Source organism: Crotalus tigris, unplaced genomic scaffold (assembly GCF_016545835.1).
Source record: "Crotalus tigris isolate CLP2741 ecotype Arizona unplaced genomic scaffold, ASM1654583v1 scf7180000017658.5313226, whole genome shotgun sequence".
Lineage (NCBI taxonomy): Eukaryota > Metazoa > Chordata > Lepidosauria > Squamata > Viperidae > Crotalus > Crotalus tigris.
In genome coordinates this window covers 2,778,447-2,800,757 of record NW_024096545.1, presented here as the reverse complement: position 1 = coordinate 2,800,757, position 22,311 = coordinate 2,778,447, and the positions used below count along the sequence as shown (strand labels likewise).

The 22,311-nt window shown below is 36.6% G+C and overlaps 1 protein-coding gene across 2 annotated transcripts in view; it reads left to right on the top strand.

Annotated features, from left to right (window-relative positions):
• The first annotated feature begins 2,605 nt into the window (after positions 1-2,605).
• GLRA1 (glycine receptor alpha 1) overlaps positions 2,606-22,311 on the top strand; it is a 69,362-nt gene continuing 49,656 nt past the window's right edge. For both annotated transcript variants that reach the window (XM_039335749.1, XM_039335748.1), the window contains exon 1: positions 2,606-2,726. In XM_039335749.1, the coding sequence (XP_039191683.1) occupies positions 2,671-2,726 (56 nt within the window). In that variant the 5' untranslated portion in view covers positions 2,606-2,670. The remainder of the gene's footprint in view (positions 2,727-22,311) is intronic.

The following is a 22,311-nucleotide window of genomic DNA, read 5'->3' as shown; positions in this document are numbered from 1 at the left end:
AATGTATTTTATATAATCAGATGGCTAATAGTTTAAATAGAATCTTTCCCAAGTAGATATCTTTTCTTGACATCCTCTTTGCCTGAGACAGCTTACAGCAGCAATTAAAACAAACAAAAATATTCCACCTTATATGAAAACTTCTTAATTGCTTAATCCAGACAATTTTAAGCATTTAATTCTGAATGGTTTTAACAGTAATCAACATTTAAATCTCTTCCTTTTTTGATTCAAGAACATCTAAAATGCACCATTTCATGTCTGTAAGAGTATAGCAAAAGCATATAAATGTGATTACCATACAACTTGAAAAAGCTGTGGGCTGAAGCTGTAAGCACATTTGGGGAAAATCCTTTATTTTTAATCTTACTGGGGTTTAATTCTATTCATAGGAAGGAAGGAAGGATTAAATTACATTGGTTATGTATTTGATATAAGCAGACAATGCAAAATGACCTCTCTTATCTTGTCTTTCCCACTAATTTAATTCTTCCCCTTTGGGTAGATTTTTTTTTTTTTTACACTATTGTAGACATTGAGTTGGTACCCAGTTATGAAAAAAAATATTGCTCACTACCAAAGACTCCTACTTCTGTTTAATTTAGTCATGAAAACAAGCAAAGAAAGTTACATGTGTGAATCTTTCTGTGTGGAAGATAACTCATTATCAGTGACTAAACAAGTAGCATGATACCAACTAAAATAAAACCAAGTACATTCAATATGAACATAGCTCTCTTTGAACATGCAGGTACAACAGATAGATCATTGTATCATTCAATTATGTGAAAAATCTCAGGGAATGACTGTTTTTCTCATATCATAACATTTACTTAATCATCAGATGTGCAAATGATTTCATAGAGGAAAAGTTTCATCAAGTTCCAAAGCTATCTTTCAGAAACAGACATAAACATAGATCTGAGGTACCGAACGTGTGAAAATACTACTAGGCAAGAGAAGGTGATTTCCAGCATAGCAAGCGTAGCAGTTGAGCCAAATCCTGATTTAGCATCTCTCTCCATCCTTCAAGTTGAGGAGATGGAGTCAGAGAACAGAGGCACAGGGTCAACACCTGTTCAGAAAATTATTTCTTTAAAAAAAATTAAAACGATCTATTAGGTGCCTAAAGGGAAACGTAGGCAGACTTGTTTGATTTCCATGCTCTTCTCAGACTCAAGTGCTCTAAAAAAAAAATAGAATTTTTATCGCCCACCTTTTTTAAAAAAAAATGACTCTAGGATTTGGATAAACCGCGTGTTTTCAGAGAATTGATATTGAGAAATGAAAGATGGTCACATTCAGCGCGGGTGAAGCAGAACTGACGAGCTCTTTCTTACCTCTCTTTCTCTGTGTGTGTAATTTCCCAACTCCGTTCATGGGGAAATCAGCGGGAAAGACGACAAGGAAAAGGGGGGGAAGGAAGGAAGAAACCAAAGAAAGGCTGAGAACGCGCGCGCGCGGTTCTGCGTCTGTCGGCTCGGCGCTCCTCTGTTCTAGGTCGGGAACCCGTTACGGAAAAAAGAGAGGGGAAGATACTTTAAAAGGCGCTGATTTCCAAAAGTGACAAAAAAAACCCACCGGCACTTTAAAGGTTAACTCCCTTCTCTGAATAATAAGCGTTTGATCCAAGCACAACAAAAGGTGGCTTTTCAAGCTCACTGACCAATGAGAAGAACTAGTGGGCGGAGCCAGGATGCTCCAGGGGTTGGCTTACGGTGGGGTTTTCTTCGTGTTTTTTTTTTTTAAAGAAGCTTCTCCTCTCCCCCTCCCTCGTAGCCCCCTCCTTCTCCTCCTCCTCCTTAGTTTAATAAATTAATGCAGCAGGAAAGTCTGAGAATCCCGCGAATTCTGTCGAGGAGAAGATAGGACGAGGCGGAAAATGGACCTGATTGAGAAGCAATCGAGAGACTTTTCGCTTTTTCTTGCTTTACGACCGTAATGGGAATCGAAGCTCGTGAAACTTACCCTTAGCTTCCTTCCTCGCTTTAGTCATGAGCAATGGGACACCGTCCCTGCAGCAATAATAACTTATTCGCGTGGGATAGATCCCTGGAGGAAGAAATCAAGGGCACCAAAAACATCGACCAGCGGGAAAACAACATTGCCGGAACAATGCAGCAAAATGCGGAGGATCGCAAATCCCTTTGGATATAATTGAGGGGATAACCCTAAAAGACCGAGGAGATTAGCCCCCGGGTTTCTTCCCCCCCCTCCCCACATGGCCAATTTATTCTCGTGGCATTCTGCATGGTCCAGACGCCCGGTGGAAGCGCTGGAGTTCCGCTGAAAAAAAGGGAGCTCTTCTCTTCTTTGCAGGAATCTGGCCGCTTGAGCGAGGCTGTTTTAACACGGAGAGCAGCGCGGGAGTTTAGAGGCCAATTTTTTTTCTCTCTCTCCAAGGTGCTAGAACGTGGGGGAGGGGGGCGGTTTTCTGTCCAGGGTCCTGAATTCCCAGCGCCTCGTCGGTCCGAGCTCAGCGTCTTCCTCTTGTCCAGGCGTCTCTAATACAAGGATTGTATAGAACATTAACAAAGAGGAAATTTCCACCATTTTACTCAGTCTGGCATTTATTTATTTATTATTATTATTATTACTATTATTATTTTGTTGCTAAGTGCCAATTTATTGTGCTGACCTGTGGACTACAAATCCATCCGATCTGAAAAAATGTGTAACCTCAATGCATTTGGAGTCTACCTTTGGGAGACCGTAGTATTCTTCAGGTAGGCTTTTTCCTAAACCACTCAGCTAGGGGTGTCTGGGTGTTGGAAATACTATGCTGGATTTGGTACGCTTGCCTTAGTTGAGCTCTGTTTGCCAAAACATTTCCGGTCTCTTTTGGGATTCCCTCTTCGTAGCTTTCGTTCAACTTGTTTATTTGTTGGTTGGAGTTATATGTTTTGTTTGTTTCTAATTATTTAATTCTGAATAGAAGGAGTTTTGACAGCTTTATGAGTTACTCGTTGTAATTAGCACTGCATTCTCTGCTTGTAACCGCAGTGCTGAAAACATCAGATAGTCAGATTGGTGAGAAAGCGACAACTAGCGGTGGCAGCAAGCATTGCACGTATCTACCACAAACGAAATCTTTCTCTTTCTGCCTTAAAGCATAGAGTTGCTGGGGGACAGATCGTAAGTTAAAAAGTTTGGATTATGCTTTAGTCATCTATTTATAATGACACTTTTAAAAATAATTCCTTTGTCTCCGGAGAATTGCTAGAATTGCTTCAGAAACCAAGCTGTACTGGTTCACTACAATAAATTTTTCACTTTTCAGAAACTTATACAATTCCTCGATGCCTACTTAGAATTAAGCCTCTTTTATTGCCATAACGTACAAGCAGAGAAATGCATAGAAGATTGAAATCTCTGCATGTTTATGATTAATCTGTTAACTGTATATGATAAAACTGGCAGTAGTGCCACATGGTTGTCTCAGAAGTTCTTATTAAAGACACAGGGAGAAGGCAAAATTACTGTACGGGAATGAATTTTATAATCTTATATTATGGAAATGAGAAGTGTCATCAGCTGGCATTTGGGAACCTATATTTATTCCACAGACTGCAAGCTTCATCAATCTTACAAATCATTTGTTCTGCATGACTGGGACATTTCATCTTCCATGTGTTTTAGAAATGCAAAACCTGGTCGTTTGATAAAGAATGCTGAATCACTGTATATATCTAAGTACATAAGTTACCCATTAACTAATACAAAAAAAAACTTTTACTAAAAACTTCCTTCTTTCCTTCCTTCCTTCCTTTGTTCCTTCCTTCCTTCCTTCTCCCTTAGTTTTTAAAAATTAATACATTTTGTTCAGCAATGTCAAGATCAGTGCTTCCCCAATCTTCTAATATAAAATACTTTATATCTCAAGTTAAAAGTATATTGGTCATATAAGGAATCACTTTATTAAAAAAAAATCCTCATTACCGAAGGATACACATATAGCATAAATTCTGCACTCAGTTTCACTGCTGAAGTACTATTTACTTCAATAAGCTTTCAAGTGGGTTATGTATAGAGTGCAATCTTAGTTCACAACAAATATCTCCTATGCTTTCACACCAATTCTCCAAATTTTAATTGCTAGCCTTTTCTTTGATCCTGACAATTCAAATCTCCATACAGGATAATAATAATAATAATAAATCTTTATTGATTAGCTCTTGGGCCATATCAAAGTGCAAAGTTCCAGCAACAAATTATTACTAAAGTAGTGAACAAATATTATTGGGATGCAGGTAACTTATGGTCAGTTTTAGGGCATATACTTATATATTAATAAAGTTTTGGTATTAAAATTTCTAAAAGCATATTTTAAAATTTTGTCAACTAAGTATTAGCAGGGATTTTATCTTGTGGCAAATACTTTACTTTACCAGTCAACAGAAAAGCAGGAAAAACAACATGCAGATTATCTCTCCTCATTTTATTGACATATAAATTGCCTGTCTTTTCTATGGAACACATGTGTGAAGAAGACTTTTTTCAAAAATATCTGATAATATATATTTGTTATTGTCCTTGAGCATTTTTGGTACCAACCATTACATTTTCCTATACCCCATATTTCGCTTAAACACATATATACACATGCAGCAACTTTAATGTTGCTATGCTTCATAGAAACCAGGCCTTTCAGTTGTGTCTGTATTGGTGCTTTCCCAATAGTCATCCTGATATAAGAAATTTGAAGCAAAAATTTCCAGAAGCAACAAAGAGTCTTCTAAAGAAAACATTGCCAGTTTTCAACATGTTGCTTGTTTGTCACCAAACATTCCAAACCTATATTTTATTCACAAATCACTTTTGATATTTTAGAATACTGGATTAAAAAAGATTTTGGAAATAATATCCGCTGTGGAGAGATACTAAACATGCAATTAGTAATCCAATTGTCCATAATGGAATAGAAATATGTACTTAATTAAAATCACTGAATGATTTTTCAAAGCAGTTATTTAAGGTTGGAGTAAATGTCAGTATCATTTCAGAACATAGTCTGTGCAAAATAAAAATAAAAGAGGGATGGGGAAATGTATCCATAAATTACATGAAAAAAGAAATCTAAGCTTGCGGTTAAACATAAGACCTTCTGATAAACCATTACGTTAACTAAATTAACAGGGACAAATAACATCTGGTTGTGATTGCAAATATTATGACATTCCCAATATATTTGTTTGCATTTTATTCAGAGCACTTCTGAAAGAATTTGCAGTTTACTCACAAGTGCCATTTAAATGAAACAATATATAATCAGTTTACATACCAATCTGTGTTGGCTTTTAAAGCTTGAAACAGTTCCAACATATACTTAGAATGGATTGCTGAGGTTAAAAAAGAAAGGAAATAAACCAATTAATTTAGTTTGGATAAATCATTAGGTTTGTCTACCAACAAGGCACAAGAGCTTTGCTTTATTCTGTCATTAAATGCAGTTTGTTAAAGATAGTAAATACAAGGTAGAAATATATTACTGTATATGTGGATACATATACATATCTCTCTGTGTGTGTATGTATGTATGTGAATACACACACAAATACACACACACATAAAAATAGAAATAAATATAAATTCTGTTCTGTTTCTTCATTTAAGAAACAAGTCCACAAGGTGCATAGAATGAACAAGGGTTTCTTTATATAGCCATCATTTTAAAGTTGGCAACATTTTCCAGCTAGATAAATTGACAAAACTAGGATTACAGAAAAAGTATTATCTGGGGCTATGTTGTACTTCACATCTTAAATCAGGCTTTCTTTGGGCAGGGGAGAGGAATTTGTGTTAACTAGAATGGTGGTGAAGTTTGTCAGATTAATATACTGAAATGTTCTGGTAGCTTGATGAACGTGTTCAATATGTTCATTACCAGTTAGTATTTTTCTATATCCTATCAGTTTCTATTGCAAAAACATGATATAATTGGGATGGGAGGAAATGTACATTTTTTAGTTGTCTTTGACAAGGAAATTAGAATAGCGATGTTTCATCCTCTATTTAAAAAATATCAAATATTTTTTAAAAAGCCGGAGTCACACAAATAGGATATTGGATCGCAAAATTGAAAGGGAGATTCCATTTCAAATTTCTAATCTTTTCACTTTTCCTCTGCAACGCCAGATAACACTGGAGTGAACGGGTGTGCTTCACTCTAGAAACCGTAACTTTGGTCAGAAAGTTATTCTCAACATTTTAGGCATTTGTAAGAGTAGCCATTTCTGTTCCAAAATGTGATATCCCTTCATCATGGATGAAATTAAGATGGCTGTCATGACCATGTGATCAAAGTCCCACTCTTTTTTTATATGTGTGTAACTGCCATCTTGACATAGATGGCCAAAGCCTGTTTTTCATACTAGAATCCCCTTTGCATTGATTAATAGCATGAGAGAATAACATAACTTGTAAACACCTTCATTTTCTTTTTTTAAAATAAACTTTTATGGATAATATGCACCACACTAGTAAAGAAAACAATGTATACATTTTAAGAATTATTTGTATAACATAATAGAACAGCAGTAGAACCATACCTTGACTGATAACAGGCTACATCGTTGCCTTGGCTTCTTCTCACAGGATTCATCAGCAAAACTTTTAAGAACCCCTTTGACATTTTTCGGACAATCCAAGAAAACAAATTCAAAAAATTCTTCAAACCACGTTTGGGAATGTAATTATCCCTAGATGGCCAAATTAATCACAAAGCATCATGGCACGCTTCATATAACTATGACGTATTTCTGTTTCAATTCTTGTTCAATTTCTGACAGATATAAAACCTGCCAACCAATTTACTGAAGACGTTCCCTGAAAATCTCCCATTCTTTTTTTTCACAGTCATTTTACTGACTCTAGGATACTTATAGGCCTAACACTGCACTGCAATCCAAATTTTGGCACTAAGAACTAAGTAGATGATAGTTCTTCTTGGGGAATCGTTCTTAGTTAAATATGTGTCATTTCAAAGCAAATATCCAAAGCATCTTTATAAGAGGTAATGGCAATTTAGAAATAAAAAATAAGGATTTCTACTTCATCTTACTGCATGATACATCAAAAATTAAAATATTAGATATTGAGCCAAATGCTAATTTTTGAAGCATCACTATAAAGTCATATATTTGTTCAAATCTTTTACCATACAAAATAACCTTAAATAAATATTCCAGCAAGCTTCAATTTGTAGATTTTTCAAGTTAGAGAATTAAATCTTTAGATAGATAGATAGATAGATAGATAGATAGAAGAATATGTGCAATTAGATTTATAGGCCTTGATCTGTGCTAGGAGTCAAAGTTTAGCTGCTTTTAATGATAGAATATACTTTATTCCTTAGCCGTATTCGCTTTCATGGCAAACCAGTAATTATAATTGAAAAAGTTTTATTTCCCAAGATATGCTAAATAATAAAGCTGCAAATAGAATTTTATGTATGCTTATTGGAAATTAACTTCCAAGCATTCTAAGATTGGAACTATTTTGTATAATTTGTACGCTAGCTGTGATTCAAGTATTCTAGACAAATTAGCATTATAATGTGCCAGAAAAGTATAAATGGACCATGTATGTAATTTGAATTAAGTAGGATACCTCAATAATTACTTTTTATTCTATTTTCTGAAATTCAGTTAGATGTAAGCCTATAGCTGCTGCACATTTTACATATATCTGCAATGAGAAACCAGCATTTGCAAAGCAAACATGACAAAAAAAGCATACTAAAGATTATTATCACTGAGCACATTTAATTAACTTACTTTCCATATAATATTCATAGTTATGCTATGCATTCATAACTGTAGAACTGTAGATGTATAGAGAATTTGCATTAAAATGGATCAACATGCTACTTCACTGAAAATTTATATAGACCACCATTTTTGAAAGATCTGCTATGCACCTATTGGTGCCTGCATCTATATACAATCTATATACATTATTTGTGAAACTATTAGAAGTCATGTCTTGGAAAATGAGTGTTCTTAAGACAAACTAATCACTGAATATTTGGCATTCATGGAATTCTAGGCTTTAGTGTGTCTTGCTCTCTTGAAGCTTGCGCACTAAACTTCATCCCATATATTTATGTTGGTTTTATTATCTCACCAACAAATATTAACAAAGTCCTCAATGTGCTCCCCAAAAACAATGTCTTATGAAAAAAAACCACAGCAGCTTTATAATTACAGAAAATAAGTCAAAAATGTATCTAATTCTGTTGACTAAAACATTTGAATATTGTGAAAATTAAGACTATGCCCACATATTCAACCCATACCAGAATTTTCTTCTCCAAAATTACAGCAATAATATATTCTGGAAAAGTGTAATAGAGAAGGAAGGAAAATGTTCTTTACTAATGCAGAGCAAAATGTGTTATGTACAGTACAGGCAGTTGCTTGTTCAGGATTTTGCACTGGGTAAGCTGCTCACATAATGCTAAAGCATTACAGCATGTAAATATGTTGTTATCTTGGCAGCAAGTAAAACTGCTTTGGTGCAAAGACATCTTGTTTGAAAACAAATGCTCCATGCTTTGCAAATCTCTTTATAACACAAAGATTCTGCATTTGTAGAACCTCAGAAATCTGGAATGTGTGTCTGTCTTTCCAGACAAACAGACATGTCATCCATCTTGTTCTCAGAAAGGGATGGAAAAAATGGTAAGCATTTGCTGATATGAAGATCATCACATAGAAGAACAGTAGTTTTTGCAGTGCCATTCATCATTGCCTGGTGCCTTGAGATGGAAACTGGAAGCAGCAGCCCAAAATGCACGGAAATCAAATTAATCTCTCCCAGGGCAAAACATGTTCTACATATTATTATTTTTATTATTATTGTATTCATAACCCAGCTTTGAAATACGGGCACAAATTTACCTCATTTTGTAATCAAGAGAGTTATGAATATATTCTAATTGAACACATTTCAGCTACATTTTAGTTGCACTTTCATTGTGCTATTTTTGTTTATAGTTTTACATTTGTGCATTTTTGACGATATTCTTAGTTATATTTATCATGCTTAGTTGAAAAGATGGGTTACAAAAGTAAAAAAAAAAAACAAGGAAGAAAACAAATGGGAAATTGTGATTGTTGTGTCCTGCCCAACAGTGGTTCTTCTGTTTTTTTTTTAAATGCCCCCATTCTAGTTACTGTGGAAATATAAATGTAAGTGTTGCTACAGAAACCACTATTCAGTCCACGACCCCAAAGGGGAAAAAGAGGTTAGATAAGAACATTTGCACAAGGGGAAACTGATTCCATCTTGAAAGAAGAAATAATGCATTTTTGAGGTTGTATTTTAGATGAAAACTTTAGGATCACATTGCTGTCTCTAGCCTGATGTCAAGATGCTTCAGCATATTTAATATATTAAATAAATAGAGCAAACTAGAACTCATGTTGATGGATTCTTCAGGCCAAACATAAAATCAGTTCCTGTTCAAATTTCACTCCTTTTTTAGCCAAAAGTTGGGGCAGATATACATATTAAATCAGATCTCTGAAATTTTAAAGCATGTTAAGGCCTTTTACAATGGAACCTCTTGTGTCCAATATATTACAATTGGAGGTGGAGGAAATTGAAAAAAACTTTGGAAGTATCAAGGAAAAATTCAATAAAAAAAACCAAGAGCTTCTTTCATATATCTTAAGTGGCTTTGTTTTTAGTCCTTAATTTTTTAAAAAAAAAATAGGCATGTCTATCACTTTATGTATCTTGTTTTCTTCTTCACTTCTCCCTCATCAGTGGACTTAAATGGGTGTTGTCACAGCACCCAAGTTGTAGTAAGGGGACAGAGAAAGAATGCTGTCAGGAACAACCATTTTATTTCAAATGAAGTTCAAGAAGGAGATTCTTGAAGTCCTTTGGGATTGGGCGGCATATAAATATTTGTAAATAAATAAATAAATAAATATTGTGAACAATGGAAAGAACTTAAAAGGATAGTTCCATTCTGTCAAGATGGTTCAGTGGGTTGGGAACATAAATCAGTGAATTCACACATTCAAATTTCTGTTTTTGTTTTGTTTATTTTGTCCCATGAGTTGCTGAGACCATTTATTTAAAGCACACAAAACATCATTAAATCATTGCCTGATGAATAATTATGTGGGTTCTTCTGTGTTGTACATTCTAACATTAATCAAATATGAATACAATATTACCATAAAATCAACAATATATGACTTATTTCAAGGATATGTGACAGGATGAATTGGACACCAATTTGTTATATGATTTCATAAAATCAAAAGCAAAGATTATGCATGCCAGAAATGATGTCTGCTCAATATAGAGTGAAATATAAATAAAATCCACTGCTTAGAAAAAGTAGGACTCTTATCCAACTTTAACAAATGATTATACTCCCCTACATTCATTTTAAAAATCTATTACAAGCTGCCACATTCATGTGGCTATGTTATTAAAATGAAGATATACAGTCATAATAATATCAGATAAGTAAGAGGGGGGGAAATCATATGCTCACACCAGAATGCAGTCAATGAAATTCTTGCTATTGATTTGAGTGACTGCAGTTCTCAAAATTTGCAATAGTGAACAAATATTTGCAAATAATTGCAAATATTTCAGATTTCAGCTACCATGATTCCCCCACCAAAAATGGCCAATGCATCTGGATGGTCACAGCTTAGAAAAATCTACAGTAACAAATATGCTTGATTATCCAAAAGTGATATACTGTAAAATAATAACAATACAGGACTTCACTTAATAGTGCCTTCCTATACATTGTGTCATAAAAGTGATCCATCTCCTACTTAGGGAGAATTTGATAGTAAAGACAAGCCCACTATGCTTCATATATACAACACTCTTTGGCATAAGTTTCTTTTAAAGCTATCAGACATGTCAAAAACAAACCAGGAAAGCAATCATTGGTTGTTTGACCAATTCCCAGCTCATTTTTCTTTCCTCTTTTAGCATCTCTAAAGCTTGTAAATAGCATAAAATTAAACCAGGAATAAACCAGGAAATCAGGAAAGTAATCCTGTTCACACATTTTGCTAAGCCACCACTGCAATTAATAAGCCAGCAGCAAATTGGGTTTAAAGCAAATGTTTACTATCTTAAAACAAACTTAGGTTTGTTCTCTGATGCTATTCACACATCATGCTGAGCCAGAAAAAAAGCTATTGTACAGGTTCAGTGTAATGTTACAGAGCAGTGATTGCCTATATAATTTTTGGGCTCACTCCTCTGGAAAGCCACTGATAGGAAGCTTGATTACTAAAGTTCATTTTTCATTATACATTTTTTAAGGAAGAGTTATAGACCATCTACATATAATGCATAGTTTTCAAAGGGTAAAATTCAGAGTGGATCCCATCTACGGTGATACTAAAAAGCCAGACAAGAAAAAAAATTAGCTTGAGTTCAAGTAAAAACTGCATAAAGAGGAACATTTCTACATTAAACAAACATGTAATATAGCACAGTTTCTAATTAATGCCATGGTCAGTTGCATCCTATCAAGGTGATGACAGCAGAGCTCTCCCTGTATGGGCATGTTCATTAGAGAAATGAGAGAACAGCCAGGTGGCAACAGCACTTAAGGTGATGTGGGACAGAAGGGACATCATTAATGATGGGCCTGGGATTTGGAAAAGCCAGGCTCCACTATCAGGCTGTTCAGAGCAGTTGGTAGCAAGAGGTTTGCTCATATGAAAAGGCTTCCCCCCCCCCAGCCCTATGATAGTAAGTCACCTTTGGGTCATCTGGCCTCTGTTACCACTACTACTGCTTGCCTAATTGGGTTTGGGCTCTTTTATGGGTTTCCAAGAAGCTTTAGCAGGAAGGAGGTATGGGTGATGGGAGGCTCCATTGGCACAAGCCACTTGCTGCAGCCTGAAGAAGAGTGCTTCATTCTCTTCTCTTCCAGGGTTTCAGTTTTGTAATGGTTTCCTGCCGCAACAGCAGCAATTCCGATTCCAGGCAAGGACAATTTGACATCTGACATCAGAGAGAGCTCGTCCTCTCCCTCTGCCTTTGGCGTGCATGGCCAGGATGTCATGCCACGATGGGACAGCTGCACAGCATCTTCCTGGGGGCGGGGGGGGGCTAGTGTTGTTGGTTTTTTTTTCAACTGAGCCCTTTTCTCAAGCACACAAAGACTTCGTCTGGTGGCTGTTTTGGCTGACAAACAGCTGCAGTCAGCTAAAGCAGGGAAGGAAGATAGCTAGTGTCATTTCGTTATGTGCATTCTCATGCTGCTCAGGGTGTAGATTCGGCAAATGAATCGTAAATGTGAAGTAGTGCCCCATCGTAGATTGATCCATTGTAAAAGCATCCTACTTATGGTTTTTTAAGGGGGATCCTGTGCCATTTTGGGACTGCAGATTATTATTTATGTGATATTCCTGCGCATTTCCTTCCTCCTTGCAGGCCATTTATCTTCAACAGTCCCCGCCATCTGTAAACTGACATCCTCTCTTTATGCTTCATATAGAATTCAGCATCAAGGACTCTAAACTTCAAGACTAAATATATTGGCTCAGGCATCCATCAATCCCTAAAATATGAGTCAGCAAATAGAACTTCCCAAATTCATTCCTTTTTAAGGATTTACATCTGTGAAATACTTTTATTTTTTCCTGTTTGATACAAAAGCATATATAATTTTCTCTAGACACATGGATTGTGTGTGTGTGTGTGTGTGTGTGTGTGTGTGTGTGTTAAAACTGTGGGAACACAAATAGAGGGAACTTAGTTCAGATACAAAAAAAAATCTTTTATAATTATAATTCAAAGGTAACACACAACACACCCCAAAGTATTTAAAAATCTACCTGGCTTGTTTTTAACTGAATTACACACAAATATGGACAATCCTGTCTATTTTAATATTTAACCTCTTATTCAAAAAACTCTGCATGTTAAAGTTTTTTATTATTATTATGTTGCAGAAGCCAAACTAGGTCTGAAGAAATGCTAATACAAAATGTAGAAACTACACCCTGGAGAAAGCTTGAGTGGACACTAGCCCTTGCTTCAAGTTGTATAGAAAATAATTTATGCAGAAGCCACCAAAGATTAAAGCTGTCAGTTATTTGAAAATATTGAATTAAAATGCAGAGAAGGGGAAAAGATGTAAGGATGGGCTCAAGCTTTTAGACAAAAAAAAAAGGATAGGCAGGGGAAGGAAGAAAAAAATAATCTGACAAGCATAAGTGAATTAGGGGAAAAATAAGAGAAAACGTATGTTAGATAGGAAGAGAGGAGGATGGAAGAGGAGGCTTAAAAACCAAAGCAGCTGCAAATATTTTGAGATCAAGATAGCCAAGACCAGGGGTGTCAAACTACCAGCCCGCGGTCCGGTTTCATTATACCAGAGCCGCGCCCACCCCATTGCCGGCAATGGCAAAAAAGCTCCAATATGTCACGTGACGTCACGTGATGTCACGTGACGTCGCGAGTTTGACATGCCTGGCCAAGATTGTCAGACATTATTTTATTTCAAAGAGGGAAACAGAGAGTCCTTTCTTTTCACCCAGAAATAAGGCAGGTTGCCCATTCAGATATATTAATACAGCCTCCCTCCAAGTTTTTTTTAACTGGTTCCATTCTCCACAGAAATTTCCTCAGAGACTATCAGAATGCTGGTGTTTTAACATCACTTTAAAGCCATTTTACCAACAAATGTGATACAGATCTCTCCCTAGAGCATTATGATCTCTCTTGTAATTGTGTGATTCTTCCTCTGGCTAGAATATGTATTTCTGAACTTATTTTGCATCTCATGAGTCTGGAACTTCCAGCATTTATTATATCAAGGTTCTTCATGCCAGCTTCTTCTAACCTGGTGTTTTCATGAGCCAGGACCATCGCTCTCAAGATAGCCATGCTACCCAGTAATACTTTGATCCAAGCTATATAAATGCATCTGGAAGGAACTATGTTGAAGGAAAGCTGCTATGTTGGCTATGATTTCATCTTTTGCAGTCTTAACCTATTGAAAATTACACTTCTACTTGGTAGATTAGCATTTAAGGTCTCCAAGCACAGGTCTCTGTTGGAAATGGAGAGGTTTAAAATAAATCATTTTATTAATAATTTCCATAACTTTGAAAGAAGAGCCATATAATTTACTCAGGGTTGTAAAAAAGTTGGAATAATGGCAAGACACTAAGATGGCTACACTACTGACTTCCGTAGATTCTTATATATGTATTCATATTTAATTGGCATTCATGGAAAAGCTTGATTGAACTAAGCAAACCACTAGGATTACATAAACTGCAGCAGCTGTATGTATAACCTCCTCAAGCAAACACCTCCTGGTCAGCAGCCTTGCAGTGTCCTTTTGTGTTCTCACTGTCTTCATGTGAAAATAACTTGCACAGACAAACAGGCCATAAGTATGCTTAAGGTCAGAGCAGTAGGCATCTTGATTTGTTGCTGGATTATTTCTGAATTTATCTCTCTCTGGGAAGAAGGAATAGCTAGTTGGGACTTGAAATTACAGTGATCGGTAATCCTGGTAAAGAGATATTTGCTGACAGTGAAGACTATACAGCATCTTTGCATCATTCATCTCATCTCCCATAGCTCAGGTCTATTTGTAGATGTGAATATACTGACGAAAGGGAATCCTGAATTTTTGCTTTTTATATGCCTGATTAATCTTCTACTAGAAGAATAACTTATTTATCTGATCACTTTGTGATTTATTCAGCTGTCAAAAAATAGCTACTCTATTCAAAACAACCACTGCCTAGATTCTGGCACGTGTATTGGCATGCATAGGACAAGAGAATGATATGCCAAATACAATGGCATCTACTGTTTAATTTATAAGTGAAGTATAATTTTAGTTTATATTAGTCACCTAGTGGAAGAACCTCATCCATAGACTGTAATAAAAAATAGAGCATTTTAATATAAAATGCCAAAATCATTCAGATAATGACAATCAGTATTTCCAATTTAGAAATGTTAGCTTCTGTACATACAATGCCTGACATTTGCAAAGCATATTTTTCATACCTCCATACAACAAATTCATAGTTCCTGGAAAAGCATACGAATGCAGTTTATATTCATAAATTTTCTTTTTTTTCTTTTTTTAAAGGTATACAGTAAAAATATTATGTTGGAATATAATATTTGCCAACTTTGATGTACTTTGACCCTGTGGATTCCAGATTAAAATTTAGGGTTTTTTCAGTAAGACTGCATTAAGTCAATACTATGTCATAGAACATGAAAATCCCAAGTTCTGTTAGTTACCTAATTTTTTTTTTGAAGGAGATGAAGAATCTATCCATTCTCAGCTGACAGAAATAACCATGATTATCCATTAGATTAATATAGAATCATAGAATTCCCATGCACCATACAAGGGTCATTGAGACCAGTGGTTCATAATTTAAACAAGTTTAAGAGATGAAGACTTCAATCCCCAGAATTCCCCGCCATCAAGTCCATATCCTTGCTTGATGGATGAATCATCATCCCAGATAAATTGTCTAGCCTCCATTTAAACACATCCAGTGAAGAGTAGAAGTCTATTTTTTCTGTAGATAATTGTTTTCCCTTGTTTCCCAGAAATGTCTCTTACAGTTAGGAGCTTTTCAGCTTGAATCTGCTCTTCTGTCTTTTGAATCCATTATCATGTGTTCTGGATTGTGAAAGAATAGTCTCAAATCTCTTCTGTCCCGGTGTTTGCACCTATTCATATCTCTATTCAAGTCATCTACCCAATGCCTTCATTCCCTCTTTCTTTGATCATTGCTATTCATATAGGGCCTAACCTACAGAGAAATATTTCTTCCAATGATATGGAAATTATAGTTGTGATAATGCTGCCTAACATTACATTTGTTTTTGTTTGTTTGTTTGTGCAATCCTACTACACCTCTGATAGATACTCAGTTTGTAAAATGACTGTACCAAGATTGTTTTAAAGCTTGCTGTAGTGGTTAAGGCACCACTTTAGGCTAGAAACTGAGAGTCCAATGTGAAGCACAAAGTCAGCTGAGTGACTTTGGGCAAATCACTCTCTCTGGGCCCTAGGAAGGAGACAGTGGCAAATGACTTCTGAAAACTGCAGCACTTGTCCAGGGAGTCAACGGGAATCAACCTGATTCAAAGGAACAAAGCAAATCAAAAAGTGAAGCCTGTGCACTTGATTTTTTTAAATTTCTTAATATTTTGGATTTAATCATTTAATTCAATTATTTTCAGCTCATTTCTCTAACTTATCAAGATTATTTTGAATCTTACTTATGTCTTCTATTTAGAAGACAGATTTAGATATCCTATCTGATTTGGTATCTGTAAATTTTTATTTTTTTTTTGAAAATTTTTAGGTTTTACAAAAAGAAAAGATTCCCCTCCCCCACACCCTCCCACCCCTCCCCTACCCTCCCCCAATCTTCCCAGAGCTGAATACAGGCTTAATTAAAAAAAACTTTAAAAAAAATCTTGAAACACTTATAAACCATAAACAAATCTAAATACGTTAATTAAACAAATTATAAAATAATTAACAACAATATATAAAAAAATACAAGAAGAAAGAAAAGAAAAAACAGAAAAAGAAAAAAAGAAAATATCTAAGAAATATCTTAAACTTTAATTATAAATTATTCAAAAACTAAATAATATTTTTATATCCAACTTATATTGTATAAAATCTATCCATCTTTTCCATACCAGGAGATACTTCTCCTGCGATTGATCTTTCAAGAAAGCCGAAATCTTTGCCATTTCCGCCAAATAAGAAACTTTAAAAAACCATTCTTGCAATGTAGGCAAAGATTCCTTCTTCCAACATTGCCCTACTAACAACCTGGCCACTGTAATTAAATTTAACATCAATATAATCTCTTTACTGTCACAATCAGAAACAATACCTAACAAAAACAATTGTGGGGTAAATTTTATCCTTCTTCTGAAAATTCTTTGAATATTCCACCATATTTTAATCCAAAAAGCTTTTATATTTTTACATAACCACCAGATATGGTAATAAGTAGCATCCAAACATCCACATCTCCAACATTTAGGCTGGAAATCAGGATACATACGAGACATTTTTTTGTGGATCAAGGTGCCATCTATAAAACATTTTATAAAAATTTTCTCTTAAATTTTGTGCCTGGGTAAATTTTACATTTCTAACCCAAATTACCTCCCATGTGTCCAATGGAATCGAAAACTGTAAATTTATCTGTAAATTTTTGTAAGCCATCTCTTCATATGTTGAAGAGTGCAAGACTCAGGTGAGAATCTTGTGGTATCCTACTCACTCTACAATCAACTAATATGCTGATATCAATATATATTATGTCCCATCAGTCCAAAATCTATGGAAATTAATTTGAGATAGGATCAATCTGGCAGTAGGCCAAAAGACAGCTTGCCTTAGCGGTAAAATGCTTTTGTCCTGCTACCTTTAAGTTCTACCTAAAATAATAGCTTCAGGCCTTTCTGAAAATAATCTAAGCCTCACACTTAGAGAATTTCCTATGGATCAAAAACCTTGGACTCTCTAAAACACTAGTGGCATCCAATAAAATAGCACTGCATACATTTATAAAAATAGACATGATTTGCATGTGGATGCTATTGACTTTTATCTCAACAAAAAAATTTCAAAAGTCCTTAGAAGAAAAGAGAAAAAAAAGCCTAAAACGTTTAGGGTGAGTTGAATCTTTCAATTTTGAATCTTTCATTCTTATCGTCATCATTTTTACATAGAACCAGATTGTAGAAATACCACAAGCAAAGTGATTTCTTTAGTTCTTTAATCTGTTCTAATGCAGGAATTTGATAGCTGTGCTAAAGACTGTCAACTGTCCTGACTGTTCTTATATTAACTTTTTAATACATGCATTTGGACATCCTTACATCTTTTGCTTTGTATGTTTCTAATATGCACGAATATTCACACACAATCGTTGGCAAGATCCAGTCAAATTCTTGAATCAGTTTCTTATCTCTGAAATTACAGATGTGGTGGACTCCAAGTCCCAGAATTCCCTGTTAGTATGTTTAACACTTCTAGAGACCACCAGACTTAGAAAGATTATTCTGAATAATTGATTTATTATAGGCAATTCTCTTACCTAGTCAGAAAACACAACTAAACGTGTGTTTACATTTGCACCCAAATAAAAAGTGTTTTAGTTTTTACCTTTACTGAAAACAACACAAGGTAACTGAGTCTTGAGGTAAATTCATTTTACCCTATTCCTGCTTAAGTTGCAAACAAAAAGTCAAATTGATCAGAAATTATGCTAACCTATTAATCAAGGTGGAAGGAACTGTCTCTACCCACAACTAGCAAAACTAAGAAAAATCCACATAAAAAAGGAGCTAGTACTCATCTAACCATCTTCTCCAAAGTAATTGAAGTAATCAGCAGATACATCCATGCCTATTATGAGAATGTCTGAATTAAGTAGGACTTTATGTGCCATCTGTTTCTGTGCCTTCTTCCACACCTGTCAAGCTCCCGATAGCACAGAAGCTGGGCCAATAAGCAGTGATAATTTGGAGAAGTATGGAGCTCAGTCCCACCACTCATGTGCTAAGTACATTTGCCTAAATTAGGTTGAAATGTCTCCCCGTTTCCCAATGGTATCAGATGCATCAGTTCAACGAGAACTAATTAGAATACATTACGTTTCACATTTTAAGATGCATTAAAAGGATCATACGGAAGAAAAACAAGTTCTTAAAAGACTTAAGAAATGTATGATCTTGTAGGACTTGCCAAGAATAGCAAGTGGATGCTGAGTATCCAACTGAGTCCAAAAGACTCGCAGTGCAGATAGAAGAGGAGTCCTGATAATAAAACTAAAACCAGCAACCAATATGCGCTTTGGTGGCACAGTGGTTACAATGCAGTATTGTAGGCAAATTCTGCCCATAGCCTGGAGTTTGCTCCTAGTGGGATTCAAAGTTGGCTCAACCTTCCATACTTCTAAGGTTGGTAAAAGGAGGGCCCAGATTGTTGGGAGGCAAGAGTGCTCAGTGTAAAGTACTATGGGGCGATATATAAGTTTAAGAGCTATTGCTATGCACCTGTAGCGTTACCCCCTCCGAGGCCGCCAAAGCCCAGACCCTCCTAACCCCTGCCTCCTTCCCATTATGCCCAGCAGCCGCGCTCTCAAGGCATTGGTGGAATGTCCTTTTTAGCAGGAGCTCACACGGGGTCAAGGGATGGCAGGCTCTTGTTGTCAACATTTACAGAAATAAAGATGACCAGCCCCTAACCGCGGCAGTCAGTGTGTTCATCAACCCCCTGGCAGTCATGGCAATAATAGTCAATGGCTTGTAGCAGCTGCTTGGAAAAACAAGGGGGTGGGGGGAAGACCCTCCAGCTCCAGGCAGCAGCAGAAAGCACCAGCAAAGATAGTCAGTGCTCTGTGGCAGGAGCTCACCCCATGAGGGCAACTCCCAAAAACTTCTTCAGCTTGCACAAGTGATAATAATCAAATAATCAAAGATGGCCACTGGTCTCCAATATGGTAGTAGCCAGCCCCTCCTTCTCTTCTGTTGGCACTCTTAGCCCCAGGTCTCCCCATCCCAAATCCCCCTCCCCTTCCCTCGTTTTCTAGTTAAAACTTAGATTTAAAACCCCAGCAAACTTTCCCTCTTCTCACTCTCACTCTTCCCTTTGCTCGGAATATCCCCCTGCAAAAGAAAGATATAAAACTCCACTTTCTCACTCTCTTTTTCCCTCTACTTCAGAGGAAAGGAATCACCTGAAAACCCCAAACTCCTCTTTGGCTTCAACTGGTCTCTCACCGACAACAACAACCACACCACCACCCTTTCTCCTTCCCCCTTTCTTTTCTTCCGCCCGATCCATGCCTGCCATGCCCAAGCTGGCCGCTGCTGTCTGAGCCTCGCACTTCTCTCTTCGGTCAGGCTCCCGCAAAGCCTTTCGGCCAGGTCCCCTACACACCCAAATCTGAATATTCATTTCTGAAACAATGGCTGGAATCACTGAGCTACATTACATCAAGAATGCAAATGGCCAGCTGTTTGCAATGAATCCTTCCATTTCCCACCATCCAGTCAGAGCTGAAGAAGCTTCTTGGATGAGAAGTGAAACATCCTCAAAGAAAAACAGAAAAGTGCAATTGCCTCTTGAAAAAGGACCTTTGGGACATAACACCAAGTGGAAATAACAAGCTCTTTGATAGTCAGAGGAAAGGTGACAGAGTGACAGTGCTGCTCATCAGAGGATTTCCCCATGAAGATGCTCCATTTCTTAACAAGAGAGTTGATATATTTAAAGAGGAGTGAACAAAAGGCACTTGTTGGAACCTAATGGGGCTTTTTCCCAAAAGGCAACTGGATTTTTTTGGTTTTTCTTTGAAAATCTTTCGCTTTTCATTTTTCTTCACAATTGAAGAAACTTCTTGGGTGAGAAGTGAAATGCTTTCAAAGAAAAAAAACAAGAAAGTCCAGTTCCCTTTTGGAAAAAGTATCTTTGGGACAACCATGACTTGGATGATTGAAAATCTCCATAGATACTTGTTGGAACAAGTTCTCCACTTTCTGGGTCTGTCTACTGCAGTGGTTCTCAACCTTTTTAATGCCACGACCCCAACCGGTCATAAGTTGAGGACTACCCAACCAGTCGTAAGTCGAGGACTACCCAACTGGTCGTAAGTCGAGGACTTTCCCTGCCCAGGAGTGCCATGCATGTGTGGTGCCACCCCCTGCGCCGGCCGAGATGTAGCTGGCAAGGGGCAGCGACGGCGCAGGGCGACCACTGGCTGGGCCACCAGCTGGCCCAGCCCAAGGGAGGTAAGGTACCCGCTGGGCCCCACGCGCACCAGCAACCCTCCCTGCATCCGCCGGCCTCCCACCTCCCACCCCTGGCCCTCTTTTACTTACATTTTTAATAGTTGCTCAGCAGGGAGGGGTGGAAGCTTCCAGACAGCTGGCCTTCACTGCAGACAACTTGCAGCACTGTTTGCAGACTGGGGCTTTTGGCGGGCTCAGCAGGGCAGAGACAGCCTGGTCAATTCCTACTGGCTTTTGAAAGCCAATAGAATTAGATTCTATTCAAGAGAGTCTATTCTATTGGCTTTCAAAAGCCAATAGAATAAAAGGGAGTAGCACAGCCAAGGAAAAGGGGAAAACTAATGGCAGACTGCGTTGTTGGCGACCCCCATGAAATGGTCATTCGACCCCAAATGGGGTTGCGACCCACAGGTTGAGAACTGCTGGTCTACTGGGATCCACTTCTCTATTTATTAATCATACAATTTATAAGTATGATGTTTAAATTAATTAATGCTCTCATGAGTAGGCATTACACAGCAACCTGTCAAGAGTATGACAAATATTCTATTTCCTGTCACTGTCCACCATTTCTATTCTTCTTGTCAAACAAGGTGGATTATAACCCATTAGCTCATTAGCTGAAGCAGTTCCCCACTGTCCACTCCTAAAAGATTGGCTGGATGGAATGATCATTAGAGTTTATACCAAGAAAAAAAGGATCTATTACTAGGACACCTTATTAATTAATTTAAAAAATCATGCTAAAATGGGGCTTAAAGCCTTCTATGAAAAATAATATTAAGGTCTTAGAGCATTTTCATATCATCATCCAACTATCATTGAAGCAATGTAAAATCTTGCCACATTTCTGTAATAATTATGGTTGGATGAATCTAGAAGGCGTTATGGTTATTTCCACACTAGTAGCTTATAGTATCTTCATAGCATAGCATAGCATAGCCATTATTAACATGAAATAAAGCTTGTCTGCATTACTGTTATTTTGGAAGAAATTATTGTTGGGTAACTTTAGAAGATTGTATAAATTGTTAGTGCAAAATTAACTTATACATCTCTAGCAGGAAAACGACCTTTAGGAACTTATCAAAGCACTGTAAAGTACTTGGACTTACACTGATTTTAGACAGGTGCAGCATGTGTTACATCATTTTTCTGAAATCAAAGAACTTTAAAATGATTGATTTTTGCCCCTGGTTTTTTTTACATGATTTCCCCCCCCCCCCCCGGTTATACGTGCTGTTTATAAATTCGACCAGGTGGTAAACTTTCTATGCCTTCTTTATCATAAATACCTCTCGGCAATCAACCCAAGGAATACCTGTTAATGGAAAAGAAAATTTATTGACGATAACCATCATAATATCAGGTTATGTGAATTCAAGCTTGAAATGGATAGCTGAAAAATATAAGTGGGTTTCCTTCCATTATTTTTGTAATAGAAAATTACAAAAATTGGTTCCTGGGCTATAGATGATGCAATGTTATTACTTT